We start from the raw sequence: 17,184 nt of genomic DNA, 5'->3' as shown, positions 1-17,184 counted from the left end.
GTGTTTAGTAGAGGCATTACGTCTGTCGTTCATTTGAGAAATGGGGTGAAATGTAACACAGAAACGCCAGGTGGCAGTAGTGAGCTTCACAGTTCATTGGCACACCTTTCAATAGGCGGGAGCTACAGTACAGTAAGCTATAGGTCGGCTAATTTGGATTTATTTAAAATGTTTTAACTAACACGAAGTTTTTTGCTTTACAAATGTCACGTTTTACAAGTTAATTTGACAAGTTTAGCCCACTACAGGGACTTTAATCAGTTTACTTCTGTTTTGTGTGTGTGTGTGTGTGTGTGTGTGTGTGTGTGTGTGTGTGTGTGTGTGTGTGTGTGTGTGTGTGTGTGTCAGCCATGCCACTGTCAGCCTTCTCCTTCCCTTCACCGGAGACTCGATTCTTCAGAGCTGGCAGTTTAATCTACAAGTTCATGATCAGAGGAGGCAGCAGCTTCAGGTTTACATCCTCACACCCTCATCTGTAAACCTGATCTCTATCACTGCCTCCTTCACTGCTTCCACTTTTAATCAGAAGAGCAATCTGAGGCCAAGCTTTGGATGAGTGAAACTGCAAAGGGCATTATTCTCACCTCTTTCTTGATACACTCTCCCAATAATTATTTACATCTCTTGTTCACTTTTTTTTAGGAGTAAAACTTTTATAGTTCAAAAGCACAAGTACAACACAGAAGAAAACAATCCCATCCTTCATTTAATACCGTCCTTCAAAGTGTCAGAAACTGTTACAGTCGTTGATTTGAGTCTCAAAAGCAGCTGGGGTGATATCGATGAGCTGAAGTCAAGCAGGGGAACATTGGTCTCTGTTTTAACATAATATAAAAACAACACTTTGAATAGCCCTTAATCCGAATACAAATGTTTGTTTTATGTTTTTATCAGTGGAGAAGAGGTAATAGGACACCGCTTCAATGAAGAACTGGAGGTGATTAGAAATACTGCTCATCTCCATCTGCATTCATGATTGTTATCATAAGTCATATTACCATTAACAAGAATCTTAATCTTCTTGATTAAATGTGTCTGGGTTTTTTTAAATATTGCTCCTTCCTTCATTGTGTTTTTTAGGACATTGTCAGAACTGTTCTGGGAAACCTGAACCATCTCGAGCCCTTCTCGAGCACCCACTTCAACGTCTTCCCTTGTATCCTCCGTAATAAGTTACCGGTAATCGCTTTATTGATTCACCCTTTTATTGATTCGTCTCTTCGCTTCCCATCATCCATCCCTGTGTCCTGAAGATACTGTATGTTAATTCCACCAGTACTTTGTTTGAAGCAAAGGCAGGATGCGCTTATATTACAGCAATATCAATTTATCTTTCCAAGAAAGTAGACATCATCAGAGATTTTTATTTTATTTTTTTTTTAACTCTGAGCACCAGACAAGAAGCCTTGGAAAGGATTGTCGAAGGTTGTGTGCATTCAATGTGACGGGGACCTGAAAGCCTATCCATCAACTCTTCTTGTCTACCTTGAGAAAAACATGAGGAATGGTGAGGATGGACACTCGACGTCACAGTGGTAGAGTCGGTCGTCTCTCAGCGCCTGCAGTCACATGTTGAAGTGTCCTTGGGCAAGACACGGTCGAAGTAGCTCGGTGTCAGAAAACTTGAAAAGTGATTCACAAGCTCAAGTCTATTCACCACTGACGGAGTTGCAACTGTTCCAAAAAATACACACAGACTTCACCTTAACACGTCACAATTATAACTCGATCGTGTGTTTATTTTTTTTTGTCTTGTTTCAGGAAAAGCAGCAGAGGAGACGTTGAGTTTAGTAAGTTGTTGTTTTGGTGATGAAGGAGTGAGAGCAGTATGTGCACAGGTTGGAAAGTTCTCCAGTCGCCTCTTGGTGTCTGTTCATAATCGAGTTGTGTGTCTTGGAGTTAAAGGCAGTCTATGAATTTGAACATTATAATGTGATATTGTTTTTTAATTATATTTTTGTAAGAAAAAAAATGTATGACAAAGTAAAACACTTTTGTTTTCCAGCACAAAGAAACTGAACGATCTGCATTTGTTTCTGAGCCTCTGATAAAGCGCAGTAGGAGAGACTCACCACTAGAGGAGGCCATACTAAAGGATTTAACTGTTGATTTAGAGGCTGAAAGCAGAGACGTCATGGCTGGGTGAGTAATCTTCTCTGTGTCATTGTGGACATGTTTTGCTAATAAATTAAGTGGTGTTAGTGTTACCTTTAAAAATTAAATAAAAAACTATTTTGTGTATGATGGAGTTCGACTTCAACTTTCTCCGTTTAATTTTGCAGAAAAAGTCCACTCATTTGAAAAACATCAACTCTGTGGTACAATAGGACGCACACAGGGGGCGCTGGTGGTCTAGTGGTTGGTGCGCGTGCCCCATGTGTGGAGACTGTGGTCCTCCAGACGGGCGGCCCGGGTTCGGGTTCAGCCTGTGGCTCCTCTCCCCGTCTCTCTATCTCAGATTTCCGGCTCTTTCCTAGTTTAAAGGAAAAAAGCGAATATGATACATAGATAGATAGATAGATACTTTATTGATCCCGAGGGAAATTCAACACTTTGACATATGTCATTGTAGAGGATTTTATCCAGATCCAAACATGTTCTTCAAATAACACATTTAAGTCTACAAGCTAAGCCCCGCCCTCTTAAATATATTTAATGTGATTAAGTAGAAAAGTAGATGTGTGCTCGCATTGTACATGTCCACACGCCTGTTTACTTACAACGTTGTGTGTTCTTATTCATAACTAAATAACTAAACTGCCCTTTTAATACGAACACGCAAACACACACTCATACACACAAACACACACTCATACACACAAACACACACTCATACACACAAACACACACTCAGATACTTACACGCTCCAGGGATTTTTGCGTGTATGAAACAGACAAGAGGAAAACAGGCGCCACCTCAATCACACTGACAGTCAAGTCAGTGATGTGAAAATTATTATTTGAAATACACTCACCTTTACACACACACACACACACACACACACACACACACAAAGTGATCTTCCACCTAATTTGCTACTTGAATAAACTGAGATTGTCTCTTTTTGGACTCCAGCTACACACTGAGATGCACAAACTGTGTAAACATCCTGCAAACAGCAGCGCCTCAAGCATCATTACATGTGCACAGGAAATCAAGTGTCAGCGAGCGACTCTCATTCGGTTTCATCCAGCACATTGAACGTACAACTGAACGTGTTGAAACAAAGGCATCACATATGAACACACACACACACACACAAGGTGGTTTGTGTCAGTTCACTTACTGTCTATTCTTAGAAGCTTCCTAAGAAACTGCTGATTCATCAAATGCATTCACACACGTCTGCCTGATGTCCTGGAGAGGCCCCGTGGTCAGAGAGCAGACAATAAGTGACAGCTTCTACATTTGTCACAACATGACAAATGTACAATTAACCATGGTGCAATTTCTCTTCTCTGGCAGAGCAGCCAGTACTGTATGTTATTGTAGATATATTATGAAAGAGATTATTTCTGATCTATGTGAGAGACAAAAAAAAGAAGCATTTTTTTACAGACCGTTGCGCTCTGCATCTGTATTGTTTTTGGTCAAGCTGTAGCTCAAACATGGGAGATGTGATTTGGCCTCTTGGACGTCGCTCATGTCAGTTGTTGCAGTCTTCGATTTTTAAAAGCGCTGGCGAGCGTCACATATTCTCCTCCTTTTCAACCAGAACCTCGTTCAGATCAATGAAAGATGAGCATTTTCACAAGCTTTTATTCCTTGTTTAGATTGTATGTATATGACGCTTTGATACTGGTGGTTTACTCGGTTGACCAGTGTGTTGTGGTGTAAGATCTCACAACAGCTTGTTTTTTTTGCTGTTAATGAATAAACTGGCCTCTGTCTGACTGTGGCAGGCTGCAGGATGATTATCGACGTGCAGGGCGAAAGGCCAAAGAGGATCCAGGACATGAGGACAAGGTGATTCTTTTCTTGTATTTATTCAGTCTTTGACTCATTACCTGCTTTAACCGCCGAACAGATGTGTCATCCTCTTTCATGTCAAATGAAGAAGTCAGTCATTTTAGCCCACAGTAGTTTACATTGAAATGATTCCAGATATCTATCATCCAATATCAATCTCATAACACTCTTTCGTTTCCTGTCTCGCGTCTCTATAAACACACACACACTTGCAGCGTCTCTCTTTTTATTGTAGCTCCAGGCTAACGTTAGCGCAGACAGGTAGGATAACAAGTGTGATTATGGTTAATAATAGTCTTACATCAGGTGAAGAGTGTCCATGTTTCTAGTGATGCGCTCCAGTTTGATTAGCAACAAAGTCCTAAAATTACCCAACACGCCTCTCGACTTTATCAATGGCCCTTCATCTCATCTCATCCAGTGTTTTTTTAAACTTGTCCACTCTGACAGGGTTTTTTTTTCTTTCTTTCTTCTTCCTCATCATTCTCAAGCTTGGCTTTTTCCACTCAAATTATTAACATGTGGAAAAAATGATTTACACTAATTATGTCAGACCATTTAGTTCTTCATGTTCTGAGAGGGATGTGCCAACACAAGTCGATCAGCTTTAACAAGGATTATGTTTGAACAGTGAGCAGAACGAGTTACTGTTACATCTTTCTATAAATGTCTATAAAGGACAAAAGTCTGAGTTTATTAAACTCAAAATTAAAAACCAAAAGCAATGATTTTATTCAGACTAAGGCGCATAAAGACGCTGACATTGTTTCAAATAGAAGACGGTTCGACCTCTCAGATTTAGCCTTCATGTGAAACCTTTCATGCTCATGCACACAGCTGATGTTATAAGGAGATCAACCTGGTTTCCTCCAGTTTTTAAACGTTTGTGTCTGTAAAGGACATCCCTCTCTGAAGGGGCCTCAATACACCTCCACGGAGAAAAAAAAGGAAAAACCCAGGTTGCCATAGTTACAAGACACGATAAGGCAATCTGTGCTGAGTAGAAAAGCTTTCGCAAAAAGTCTTTAAAATTGAAGTTATATTATCCATTAAAAAAAAACGACTCACTTTTGTATTTCAGTTCACGTCATGTTCTTTTTTACAGAAAGGGAGCAAAGGGTATGTTGAACCCCAGCAGAGATCAGCTCTCAGTCCTGACAGAGGAAAAGGGACTTCAGGGGAAAAGCATCCAGGCAGCACACAGGCCGTGATGGCACAGGACGAGGACGAGGACGAGAGGGGACAGTCAGACTCCGAGCCTGCAGCGCCTGAAAGGAGAGGGATCCTGACCCGAATGGCCAGGTTTGTATGACAGCAAATTCACCCGTGAGCACGTACACCTTCAACATGATGGAATCAGGTTCATTACAGGCAATTAAAACATGGAAGAGTGCTTACCAGCACACTGAGAGCAGGAGCTGAACAAATTAAGAGCGTAAAGGTAAATCTGATCACAGGAAGGAGATTAACACCTGTGGAGATAACGATGATTTAATTGTCTTATTTTGACGACAAAACCCAGCAGGAGTAACAAGACCTGACTGAAACTGTGAATCTAAACAAATAAAGCACTGAAAAGAGAAACATGGATCAGAAGATGGCAGAGTAGAGATATAGAGTAGCTGTATTAAAGCTTCAGCAGTTTTCTCTCTCTCTCTCTCTCTCTCTCTCTCCCTCTCTCTCTCTCTCTCTCTTTGCAGCTTTGTGTTCCCCTCGTTTGTCAAAGATGCTTGAGAGCAGCATCAGACACAGGACGTTCTACTGGTCCCAGTCTGGACCACTTAATGGAGTTTTCTTTGGTTAAAGGTCTGCAGTAAAGAAAAGTGTTTCCAGTTCTTCAGGAAGTGTTTTTGTTGTTGTTGTTTTGTTTAATTAGTCTTTAATATTAGCGTCCTGCTTGTTCTTGCACGTTTCGCCCCAGAGTGAGAGTCACTATGGTAAACCAGCTTTCTCACTTCAGCTCTCCAGTGATACGTAAAGTGAATCATTTTGCTGTTTCTCAGTTTAATCCGGTTACAGTTGGTTTTCCCTGTATGATTTGCAAAGCCCTTTTCTTTGTTTTTTTTTTTCTCTTCTTCCTGCAGCGCTGTATTGTTCATAGAGCTCCTTTAATTTGGCTTCTCTTATTCTCACCTTCTGAATAATTCTTTAGCCCCCACGTAAGTCGTCACAGGGGCACTGGTTGAATCATCATTGTGAGTCGTGTTAAACATTTCTTGTATGGTTTTCAAACCATTTAGTCAGTTCATGAAAATTAAATGAAAGAATTTTTTTAAAAAGCGGTGACACGTTTCATCTTTCCTCCGTGTGCGGACGGTCTTATGGATTCACAGGAACTCATTCCAAAGCGAGACAATACCCACTCATTCTTAACATTTCCATTCCTTGTGTGTGTGTGTGTGTGTGTGTGTGTGTGTGTGCGTGTGCGTTTATGTTCTCTCATAATTACACACCTTGAGCTCCTTTGAGTGTCACCTTGTGGAAACTCCGCTTTCCTCCTGTCAATCTAAATCAGCTAAGTGTTCTGTCTTTGTGAGTGCAAGCTTGTGAATGTGAGTGATTTTGTCTTCCCATTTGAATATATGGAGCTGATGTTTCTCCCCCCCCCCCCCCCCCCACCAAAAAAAAGTTGAAGAATAACTTCATGAAGAGGCTGTGTCTCTGTGTGTGTGTGTGTGTGTGTGTGTGTGTCGGCATGCACGTGGCAATACGTGGTTTAAACATGGGGGTAAACGGGTCAACTGGACTACAACATCATCTTAGACACAGGAAAACTTTGCCTAATCCTCTCCTTATATTGTCACAGAGCCCAAAATAACACACACATCATCTATCGTACGGTCATATCTACTTACACACTTTGACAACACACACGACCTCCTGTCAAATATAATACACACACACACAACACTTACAACAACAGACACCAACAGTTGTATCAACCCCAAATTCAATACAAAACATAGACCTACATCATGCACTACCATACAGACACACACGCGTTTCATATTTTTTTAAACACACTTAAGTACGCACACACACAAAAACACACTGAGATTAGAATAACAGGGCAGAAGTGGAAGCGGACACATTAATGATATAGTTATTCAAGACGCCATGGTTTCCACGGCAGCCGAGAATGATGGGGCCACTGAGTGATACAAACATCAGTCACCCGGCTGAGTCACTACAGAGATGTGTGTGTGTGCGAGAGAGCAAGAGAGTCTCAAGTTCAGTTTAACAAAGTTCATTCACGTCTAGCTCTCTCCTGATGAGGTGTTGTAATCCATTTAGAGTTACAGCCTCTCGCGCTCTCTCGCTCTCTCTCTCTCTCTCTCTCTCTCTCTCTCTCTCTCTCTCTCTCTCTCTCTCTCTCTCTCTCTCTCTCGGTTGGCATGGAATCAGAAGAAACACACTCTGCGACTGTCCGTGCAACTTATAATCAACACACTAATTGTTTTGCATGCTTTGTGTGTGTGTGTGTGTGGGGGGGGGGGGGGGTTAAGTGATGATGTCACACATTCCGTTTTCCATTGACATAACCAGATTGGGAATGTTTTGGGTAAAGGGGCCATAAGATGATAATTGTGTTTTCCTTCGGATGTGTGAAGGTAAGTGTGTGTGTGAAAGTGCAGCAGTGGAAGTCTTTGCATGTAGTCTGAATTGATCAGTAATTGAACAATGCAATCTGTTTGTATGGAACACTTTTAAGTATAAAACTATAAAGTGCATGCATGGGTGTACTATCAGCTGGGAGGTAACCACAATATATTTCCAAATATCGCTCTAAGGTGGTGCAGACAAAGGTGATGGGCCTGGGTCTACATGTTCTTCTTGTCACATGCTCAAACTGTATGTGTTTGTTCCCACTTTAAATCTCATCTCTCTCTAAGAAGAATAGAACGATATATATCTGACTTTGGCACTTTTGGCAGTCAGTCTCTATGTTATTCTGCCATGTTGTAATTTGACAAGAAAAGTTAGAATATTCAAATCTATCCAAAGCAGTAAAAGGTTACGTTTTATTTCTTGATTCTGGTGCTTCTTACTGCTCCATCGTCATTTATCTTGGTCATTTTTTGAAGAGAAATACTAAAGCAAGATGATGTCCTTACAAAAATGAAAACATTCTTCTTGCAAGCCAGAAGTTTTGTTGTTTATGGCAACTTCCATTTTGGGACCCTTTCATTTGTTGAAGAGATGTTTGCAGTGGATAAAGAACCTTAAATATATCAATCAAGTCTGATCGTCGTTCAAATGACTTATTAAAGTGGTGTTCCTCAAGGAAGTGTTCCTGGGACTGCTTTTTTTATTGCAGTTCATAGGACATTATGGGCATCTGCACACTGACTTTATGAATGGTAAAAGACAGATGTGGGGCTGCTGTAGCTGAATCATACGATGAAACAATGAATATAACACCTGGGATCAAACCACAAGTAAGTGAGTTCAAGCAAAACGTGAGTTTGAATCACACACTGGATTCACTCCAGCTCGATTTTCTGCTCGAGTCAAGTCAAAGATTCTTTTTTTCTGAAAAGAAGAGTCATTTATTTTTATTGCCTAATATTAGTGGAGAATAGTGTCATAGAGGACTTTAAAGACCCACAACAGCACTTATTACCAAACCAAGACCCAAACTTCTTAAGACTCACTGAAAACCAAAAACCACAGGAAAGCTGATTCCAATTCCTGCTATTCCAACAAGTTAAGACATTTGTTCCTTCACCCTGAAACCCAGTTTCTCATGGATACTTACTGGAGGAAAACAAAGGACACTCATTTTTAGATTTTTTTTTTTTTGGATGTGGTCTTGCATGCGGTCTGAGTCGGCAGTTTGTTACTGCTGCAAATGTCCGACAAATAATCCAAGAGTCTATTAAAAGACAGTCTTTCCCAGCTGGCGTTTGGGAGGTGGTTGCTAAGCTGACATTGACTGTTCAAGACAAGAAAGACAAGAAGCAGAGCCAGGCGTTCCCAACAATATGCCCATCATGTGTCCCGAGCGCACACACACACACACACACACACACACACACACACACGGAGATGACCCAAACCCACAATATCTACTGACCCAACCCTGCCCTTCCTCCTGCAGCCACAAATGGAAATCCAGGCAAACTGTGTGTGTGCTTATGTGCGTGTGCATGTCTCCAATTAATTGCGTTTCTTAGACACACTTGTAGTTTCTATCAACTGACAGCTGAGGCCTCCAATATTATTGTTGTGTGACTCTGCATGCATACAAGTGTGTATGTCGTGTTGCATGCCCCTCTATGTAGTTTTTGTGTGTGTGTGTGTGTGCGTGTGTGTGTGTTTTTGTGTGAGAGGTAAAGCTGTGTGTTCTTACTATTGCGGTGGTGCAATGATGGAAAACCTATCTAGTTTTCCTCTGTGTCACAGCAGCGGTGCCCCTAATGGTTTAAAACAAGGAGCGAGGAGGGGGAGGTTGGTGGGACACAGAGATGGTAACACTGCAGAGGAAGAAGTTCAAGAAAGAAATTTTATCAGAATTTGAATTTTTTTTTTTTTTTTTTAAATTTCTTTGACTTGCAGACGTGGGGGAAGAAAGAGAAGCACTAGGAAGGGGGAGGAAGAAGAAAAGATTCACAGACTTTTAGCTCTCTAATTGTGGGTGTGTCTACAGCTATAAGTGCCTTCGCTCTTACCTGTGTTACTTATATCCCTGCATGAGGCTCAGAACAGACACACACCTGTCAGTCGACACACCTGCACTGCACTCAACAAGTTGCACTTCCTGCTCTCCAGTCCGTCTTCAGGTAAGAGTGAGCTCAAGTTTACACCTTGTATACAATCTAGTGCATGTCTGCATGTTGTTGGAATAGTCCTTTAAATTCTGTCAAGGTTGGATGTTGTCTTGCATTTTTTGTCATTTATTTTTTAGACTTCCATAGGTTCTGTTTGAGATGTTTTACGTGTTCAAATCATGGAAAGTGATCATGTCACATTCATTTGTAAATTCACATTTAACTATTTTAAAACTCAATCGAACGGAGGGTAAAAAATGTTACCACACAATGTTACTTTTAGACTTTGCAGACTTCCTGAAGGTTAGATGTAAATGTCAAACAAACATTTTGTAGATATTACTGATACACACATTATTATGTTCTTGACATAATAATTCATAATATTCCGTTTTTGTCTTGAAAGATCTCAGTTATTCAGCTGACTTTTTTTGTTGGGTTTATTTGGACATCACATGAGGCGATATGAGATCTTGTCTCTTGTGATCACTTAACAGTTCAGGTTCAGTCTCTCCATCTTTTACTGCAGCTCAACCTAACAAGCTGCGCTCTACATAAAAGATTTATTAAGTTACACCTTGTTGTCATTGTTTAGTTTAATGTAATAAAGTGGAGTGAGTGGAGGTTTTGGCTCCTTGACTTGACAGAAACACTAAAATACCTTGAGTTTATATACTGCTGATAGTCCATACTGCTATATATAACTAAGATAGTTCAATCAAGACAGATCAATTTAAGAAAACAGATACATTTAGTGATTGAAAATTCAATATTTACACCTCAGACCATCAGTCTGTGTGCTTTTTCAGCTTTTGATGATAAACAACAACAGTTATATTTTGAGCTTCTATACATACATTATTTTTAGTTAAGCTTAGGAGACATCTTTTAGTTCTTAAGCTTATTTCTCATCACTGATCTGCGAACAGGCAGGCTGGTGGCACTGTTTAGTTCCTGACACAAGTGTTCGAGTGTATCTCATTGGAACATAAAGGTCGAAATGTTTCTGCCGTTATTGTCATGTCGGCTGCGTTGGTGGTCTTGAACAACACAAGCATATTACAGCCCGCTTTCCTAAAACACAAGCCAAACCTTCAGGCGTGGAAACACGACAAGAGAGGAAAAAGCCGGGCATTTCCCCCCCTGCCCAACCAGCTGACACGGGGTTAATGTCCTCACACACACACACACACACACACACACTCACAGTTCTGACCCGTTAATTTGGTCGCACCAACGTCGTAATGCCTTCCCCTGTGCCGCTCCACCATGTTCCGTCACCATGGCAGCAATTCCCAACGCTTGGGTCGGAGGGAAGTGGAGCTGGAAATAGCTGGCCATTTCAGGGGTCAAGGGTCAGGATCACCAAATTCCAGGGAAATCACGACTTTATTTACACACGTGTTGGCGTGTGTATGTGTGAGAGACATTAGAACGTGCATTCGTGGACTCTCAGTCAGGATCACACCTGCATGATGTGCACACATTCAGTGCGTGTTCATGTTCATGCACATGTGTGTTTAGGTGTAAATTACAGATTGATGAAAAGAGATCCTTCACTGTGTCTCTATTTTAAAGGACAACCTTTATCATATACAGTACGTGATTATGGCACAGCTGTCATGTGTTCAGCTGCTTAAAGAGCGGCAACTTTATGCACGTACGTGTGTCAGCAGGTAGCTGTTAAATGAGGCAGATTGAAAAGAGAATGAAAGCCAGTATTGTTTTTATCCACATTAGCCGTTACTCAGCTGAGTGACACCCGAGCAGAAATGCAGGATGGGAAATCACCTATTAAGTAAGGGGCTCTGGGCAACACTTTGACACAAGGGGAAAGTTCAGCCGATGTTTCCGAGTGATGCAGCTTCAGTTTCATTAAGAACTTTTTTGTCATCTTGATCACTGGCTCCCTAAATAAACACCGGGACAGATGGATAAAGACGTTTTCATTTGCCAACAAAGACGGAGGATTTATTTCGAACAAAAAAAAAAGCTTTTCAATCCTCTGTTTTGTATTTCTATTAATCGATATCTAATATGCTTTGATATTCTTTTTGGACCCTCCAGGCTACCATCCAGATGTCGCTGTGCATGACCTCACATTTCTGCCTGCTGGTCCTTCCAGTGACATCACTCATGCTACTCTTCTCTCCCATTAGTTGGAGCTATGATGGCCCCACCCCAGGGTGTCACTTACACCGTAAGTAATAATAGAGAAAGATTTATAAAGCTTTCAGGGTCCCCAAAAACAGTCTCATTAAAAAAAAAAAAAAAACATTTTTTAACAAGAAGCGAAAGGGTTCATGGGAATTGTGGTCTTGAGACCAGAATTCTAGCTGAGAAATATCTTTGATTTTAGGCTTCAACTCTCTGCCATTTAAAACAAGTTATGACTTCTTAAAGCTCTGCATCCCAGTAAAATCTCATTTGACCTCAAGTCTCCTCTCCCCTCCTCAGCCTTCAACGTGACCATCCGCAGTGATCGTCGGGGAACATGTAAAGGCACCCACCTGGTCTACGCATGTGTGGGCTACTGCGAGTCCAGCGCCTTCCCCTCCAGGTACTCAGTGCTGGTGGCATCAAACTTCACCCACAACATCACCTCTGCGTCTAGATGCTGCACCATCAGCAAGGATGTTAAAGTAAGGGAACAAATACGTTCAGCTAAATGTAAAAGAGGTGTTTAATGCAGCCTTTCATTTGCATCTTTCTTACCAGTTGATCATGTCTTACTGCTTGTCTCCCGAAGGTCAAAGTACGCTTGGACTGTCCTCGAGGTCGTCACCATGAAGAAATGGAGATCCTAACAGCAAAGGCCTGTCGCTGTGACATGTGCCGCAAATCTCGTTACTGACGCCGCAAGACAGTACACTGCATGCTGAGCACACACCAGGACAAGAACCAAGTTATTATTCAGTCAGATAAATGGTACAAAGTGATACCAGATTCCTGGTGATGCAGCAGAAACCTTTTTCAATCTATGCCCACTCGAAAATCCAGCTTTAAAGAAAAACGCCTCGGAACAAATTGCTGTCAATGTGAGTGTGTCTCTTTGAGTGTGTATGACCATAATGATGTCAGGTTTTTTTTAAGTTGATTGAAATGCATTAGTGTTACAGGCTGACTCTGTCCTTTTTTTGTTTTTGTTTTTTTGCTTTGAGGCTTGACAGACTTGACTTTTTCATTCCACTTGTATTCACACTTTTCCAGCACAGCAAGGGTGAGCACACAGGCAGTCCAGAATTCAAACTCCCTACCAGCAAAAGACTGAACTTACTTTCACATTTAAATTAAAGTACATGACTTAGTGTTTTAAACAGAAGTAAAAAAAGTCAATATATTGCATCCCCTTTTAATCAACCAAAAGGTCATATAGTAGTTGAATTCATTCTTTGCAGTAACCACTATCCACAGACAAGAGACCAAAGAATGTACACATTTATTTATATTTATGAATTTGAACTGAAAGATATTTTGTAAATAATATCTATTGATGAAACCAAAGAATGTTGGAAATGTCGATGAAATGAAAAGAGAAAGAATGCACTGTATAGTTTTGTAATGAAACTGTTTTCAATAAATTTCTATTCTGCACAAGTAAAGTCATTTATTTGGACATTTGATTTTTCTACACAACCAGCACGAAACATTACATTTCCTCTTGCCCATTCATGACCTTAGAATCAGTCTGTGGAAACACACCATGTGATGTTTTAACATATTTTAATAATAATAGTCACAGCATTAGATCTCCCTTTTGACACATGCCCTGCCACTCAGCGTTACAGCCTTTTCTTATTTGATCCTGAGCTTTCTTATCTGTTCAAAGAAAGATCTGGATGGTCGAAACTCTTCCTACACAAAGTGATCAAAAAGCTTCAGCAACTTTTGGTGTATGAAGATAAGCTTTTTCAACAAATGAGACGGACGCGTTTCAGCTTGTGGCCTTCATCGAACCTTTAACTCGTTATGCTTGGCATTCACTCAATCCTCTTAACTACACCACAGTTACTATGAATCATGGGCAGTTCTCTGCAGTGGAAAACAGGGGCCAGTGACCCTGAGCTCGGTCTCCACCCATCTGTTTGATAAATGTAATTAAACAGATAAGATGCAGAAAGTATCTAACACTACTCTCTCTCAGAGTTTAGATCAATAATTTCTTCCTTTTTTAAAACTTGTAATTGAACGTGAGTGCACTAAAGATTGTATTTTAAACGTTGATACATATAAGACAATAAGACCCAGAAGGCCTCACTTCTACGTGACTCTGAAGATGTTAAGTGTTTGGTGTTTTCATCCCCCACTCACAAAATCTCACACTTGTCCTCCACATGTGTTGACCAGCTTCTTTTATTCAGAGTGATTCAGTAAAAGTGACAACAAAACTTGATAAGATTGTGAACTTCCAGCAGCGTCCGGCCCATCAGAAGGTCTCACATTCAGTGTCCTGTGTGGAGCAGACAGAACAGTGGCAGTGCAGGGCCATGGGGTAGTGGTACAGAGGGGACACGTTGGGCTGGCAGCCCGGCAGGCGGGCGGTCATGTGGCGGGTGCGACTGTACGTACACACTCTGTGGTGGCGATGGATGTACGGAGGATCCAGAACAGGTTTCTGCAGAGTTCACACACAAAAGACAAACACATGACTGTGATTTGCTTTTAAACTGATATTCTTGCTGACTCTGTTCCACCACTGATAGAAAAATACACACAATCGACTTCTATGTTAGTGAATCTTACAGGTTATTTCCATTCAAGGACCTTGTGAACTGTTTCTTCATGTGCATACGTTTTCAATAGGATCAATTTATTCAAATCTAAGGGAGAAGTTTTCTGACTTTTAACACTGAAACAAGACTTTAGGGTTTTATTAGTTTGACCAATAGACAAATCAATCTACATTTACAAACTTAATAGGTGTAATCAACCAAAGATGAAGTGAGTTGAGATGTCTTTTGTCAGCTGAGGATGACAACAAGACGCCGCTGAAGGTCCTAGAAAAAGCTTGTTACTGTAATCTCTCACACTGACTGAGTTTCCTCCAGTTCCAGTATAACCCTCTCAACTTGGTTTTTCAATTAATACAAGCAAGAGTTTGAAACCCTTAAAACTAGAGCACTTCAATAAAGTTTGGTAACCCCACCCGGCTTGGAGAGCTTTCAGTATTTAATGTGACAATTACGTATGGCTCATCAGCCCTCTTATGGTTTGGGTTAAGTCCTGCGTCATCTATCATTTTTATGTATGTCTGACCAGTCCAGTATGAGAGAAACTTTCAGGAACTACAATGGGTAAGAGTTGGACTCCTCTTACAGTTTGTGTGTCCCTTAACTGCCAGTGTGTGTGTGTGTGTGTGTGTGTGTGTGTGTGTGTGTGTGTGCGTGTGTATAAACCTTACCTCCCAGGTGTGACAGCGCCCCCAGCAGGCTTCTGTGGTGATGCGCAGTCCCTTGCAGCCAGGCTTCTGGGCCACAAAGGAGAACTCTCTCACGGCGCAGCCTCGGAAATCTTGAAGCGTGGTTGTCACTGAAGCACACACCACGGCTGCCCCGGCAACAAGGAGGAGGAGGACAGAGAGGGAGAGGGGATGGAGATGCATGCTGGGAATTAGTGGGAGAGAGATGGGTAAATAATAACAAAAGAATTGTTAGGCTTCCTCAGCTACAATTTAAAAGTTACAAGGTATTCCTTTAAGCATATGTCCTTTTTTTATATCTTATGATGTGTATTCAGTCCCTTGTCTTAATTCAAAGCTGTATACATAAAACTAATTATATTCTTCATTAGTAAGAGGACAAATAGTGGGAAAGATAATATTAGAGACCTTCAGAACTACATGATGTTCAACAAGTCTCACAACTCCCCCCAGTGTTCATTGTGGCTACTGCCACAAAACCCCCTTTGACCTTTACACTGGAAATAATCCGTCACTTTCAAACTTTTAAAATGACAACAAATGTTTTTTTTTAAAAAGGATGTAATTCCATATTCAATCACATAAATGAAATTTGTCATTGTCCATTTATATTTGCATCGATAGACATGTTTCCTCTTCTTTCGCTCAGGATCAAGAATCATTACTTGAGACATCTGCTCAATGACTCTGGATGTCAAACATACTGCTAAAACTGCGCTGACACTGGAATTACCTCATCTCGGACAGACTGCAGAATGCTTCGCTTCAGAAATACAGAAATTCAACACTGATATAAAAATTCTTCCTGCATGAACAGAATGATACTTTTATCAGTCCTAAAAACACCACGCTGAGTTCACTGGAGCTCAACGTCTCCGTAAAGGAAATTATACTACACTAACTGTGATGTTAATTAGCCTCATGTAGACTTACAGAAGATTAAGTCTTTAAAATGATTTATGAATCCATTTTTAACGTCATTCCTACACTGATTCATGGATGATTAAAAAAAAAGGAAAAGACATCTCACCTTTTTGGATGGAAATCTTGCAGAGATCTGAGCTGCTGCAGTTCTGTGTCTTTCTTCCCGGACAACAAGCAGTGAATGGAACCAATCTGTCCTTGTTGTTGTTTTTAGGAGGCCATTAGGGCGGACGGACACTCTGACATCATAGCAATTACAATGAAAAACCATTAGAGACCCCAAGCCAGAAATAATGGAGACTCCTTGGAAAATTCTGATGCTTGTCTATGTTTTCTTAAACTCAGTCTGTATCTCTCTCTGTGGGTGTAAGTGTGTGTGTGTGCGTGTGTGTGTGTGTGTGTGTGTGTGTGTGTGTGTGTGTGTGTGTGTGTGTGTGTGTGTGTGTGTGTGTGTGTGTGTGTGTGTGTTCCTGGTGTAATTATCTGGTCTACTCTCAATAATTTGAGGATTGTCATTGCTGTACTTGACACATGCTGTGACAAAGGATTGGTTATACGTCTCCAATGGACAGTCCTTCTGAAACTGTTGCTGGGTAATTTAAAAACACATAATAGAGATATGGTAAATTGGCAGCCGTTTTAAAAGTCCTGTAAATTCACGGCAAAGTGGCATGCCAAATAATGTGAACTCATCCAAGTAACGGTCCCTAAAGCTGTCACATTATCCATATCCATAACATAACAGTGTTTTTCTGTATTTTATCATTTTCACTCTTATTTTAAGAAGAGTTTCTGTCTAACAACAGCTTCTTAGTATGTTATAGAAGTACATGTTTCCTAGCTCTTTAAGTTCTAATCTATATTTAATATTATCTCAATTGTCCATCATTTTATTTTCCTAACTATATATATGTGCCCTTCTTTACATATGCATTTTGAAAGATCTGCCCTATTGTTTGTGTATGCACTCTTGATCAGTAACTTTATATCACAGCAACCTACTGCTTTCTCATTTGCTTTTGTTGCTTTTAAAGACTCATCAATAATATATTAGTCTATTTTAAAACCATTTTTTTTTAAAAACAACAACCTCAGAGTAG

General features: G+C 40.6%; 3 protein-coding genes and 1 long non-coding RNA gene across 7 annotated transcripts in view; 3 read left to right on the top strand and 1 right to left on the bottom strand.

Moving 5' to 3' along the window:
* The window catches only part of LOC306841433, a 172,786-nt gene that overhangs the window by 51,690 nt on the left and 103,912 nt on the right, over window positions 1-17,184 (top strand). The gene's annotated exons all lie outside the window — the stretch shown is intronic.
* Window positions 40-6,237, top strand: majin (membrane anchored junction protein). Of its 4 annotated transcripts, none has more exons than XM_079371322.1 (10): window positions 40-127; window positions 349-451; window positions 895-937; window positions 1,081-1,156; window positions 1,397-1,507; window positions 1,762-1,790; window positions 2,006-2,142; window positions 3,904-3,967; window positions 5,076-5,272; window positions 5,671-6,237. In XM_079371322.1, exons 2-10 carry the CDS (start codon window positions 351-353, stop codon window positions 5,702-5,704), a joined length of 792 nt encoding a protein of 263 aa, XP_079227448.1. In that variant the 5' UTR covers window positions 40-127; window positions 349-350; the 3' UTR covers window positions 5,705-6,237. The 4 variants fall into 4 exon arrangements, with proteins under 4 accessions (XP_079227448.1, XP_079227447.1, XP_079227446.1 ...); XM_079371321.1 differs by having other exon boundaries at window positions 56-132; XM_079371320.1 differs by having other exon boundaries at window positions 67-143.
* On the top strand, window positions 9,261-13,327 carry gpha2 (glycoprotein hormone subunit alpha 2). Its single transcript, XM_079371660.1, has 4 exons — window positions 9,261-9,753; window positions 11,809-11,941; window positions 12,199-12,383; window positions 12,491-13,327. The coding sequence occupies exons 1-4, from the start codon at window positions 9,664-9,666 to the stop codon at window positions 12,593-12,595; spliced, it is 513 nt and encodes a 170-aa protein (XP_079227786.1). The 5' UTR covers window positions 9,261-9,663; the 3' UTR covers window positions 12,596-13,327.
* LOC306841429 (glycoprotein hormone beta-5-like) lies at window positions 14,159-16,346 on the bottom strand. Its single transcript, XM_079371329.1, has 3 exons — window positions 16,191-16,346; window positions 15,143-15,344; window positions 14,159-14,356 (listed from the first exon to the last, which is right to left on the bottom strand). The coding sequence occupies exons 2-3, from the start codon at window positions 15,341-15,343 to the stop codon at window positions 14,168-14,170; spliced, it is 390 nt and encodes a 129-aa protein (XP_079227455.1). The 5' UTR covers window position 15,344; window positions 16,191-16,346; the 3' UTR covers window positions 14,159-14,167.

This window comes from Symphodus melops, assembly GCF_947650265.1.
Source record: "Symphodus melops genome assembly, chromosome: 20".
NCBI lineage: Eukaryota > Metazoa > Chordata > Actinopteri > Labriformes > Labridae > Symphodus > Symphodus melops.
This window is presented reverse-complemented; position numbering and strand designations above follow the sequence as displayed.

Excerpts from the sequence above, each read along its gene's own strand:
- LOC306841429 (XM_079371329.1), bottom strand. The coding sequence starts at position 15,343 with ATGCATCTCCATCCCCTCTCCCTCTCTGTCCTCCTCCTCCTTGTTGCC. Across the intron at positions 14,357-15,142 it reads GGCGCTGTCACACCTGGGAG|AAACCTGTTCTGGATCCTCC; the intron begins GTAAGGTTTATA and ends TGAACTCTGCAG.
- majin (XM_079371322.1), top strand. The coding sequence starts at position 351 with ATGCCACTGTCAGCCTTCTCCTTCCCTTCACCGGAGACTCGATTCTTC. Across the intron at positions 1,791-2,005 it reads CAGAGGAGACGTTGAGTTTA|CACAAAGAAACTGAACGATC; the intron begins GTAAGTTGTTGT and ends TTTGTTTTCCAG. Across the intron at positions 2,143-3,903 it reads AGCAGAGACGTCATGGCTGG|GCTGCAGGATGATTATCGAC; the intron begins GTGAGTAATCTT and ends TGACTGTGGCAG.
- gpha2 (XM_079371660.1), top strand. The coding sequence starts at position 9,664 with ATGAGGCTCAGAACAGACACACACCTGTCAGTCGACACACCTGCACTG. Across the intron at positions 11,942-12,198 it reads CCCAGGGTGTCACTTACACC|CCTTCAACGTGACCATCCGC; the intron begins GTAAGTAATAAT and ends TCCCCTCCTCAG. Across the intron at positions 12,384-12,490 it reads CCATCAGCAAGGATGTTAAA|GTCAAAGTACGCTTGGACTG; the intron begins GTAAGGGAACAA and ends TGTCTCCCGAAG.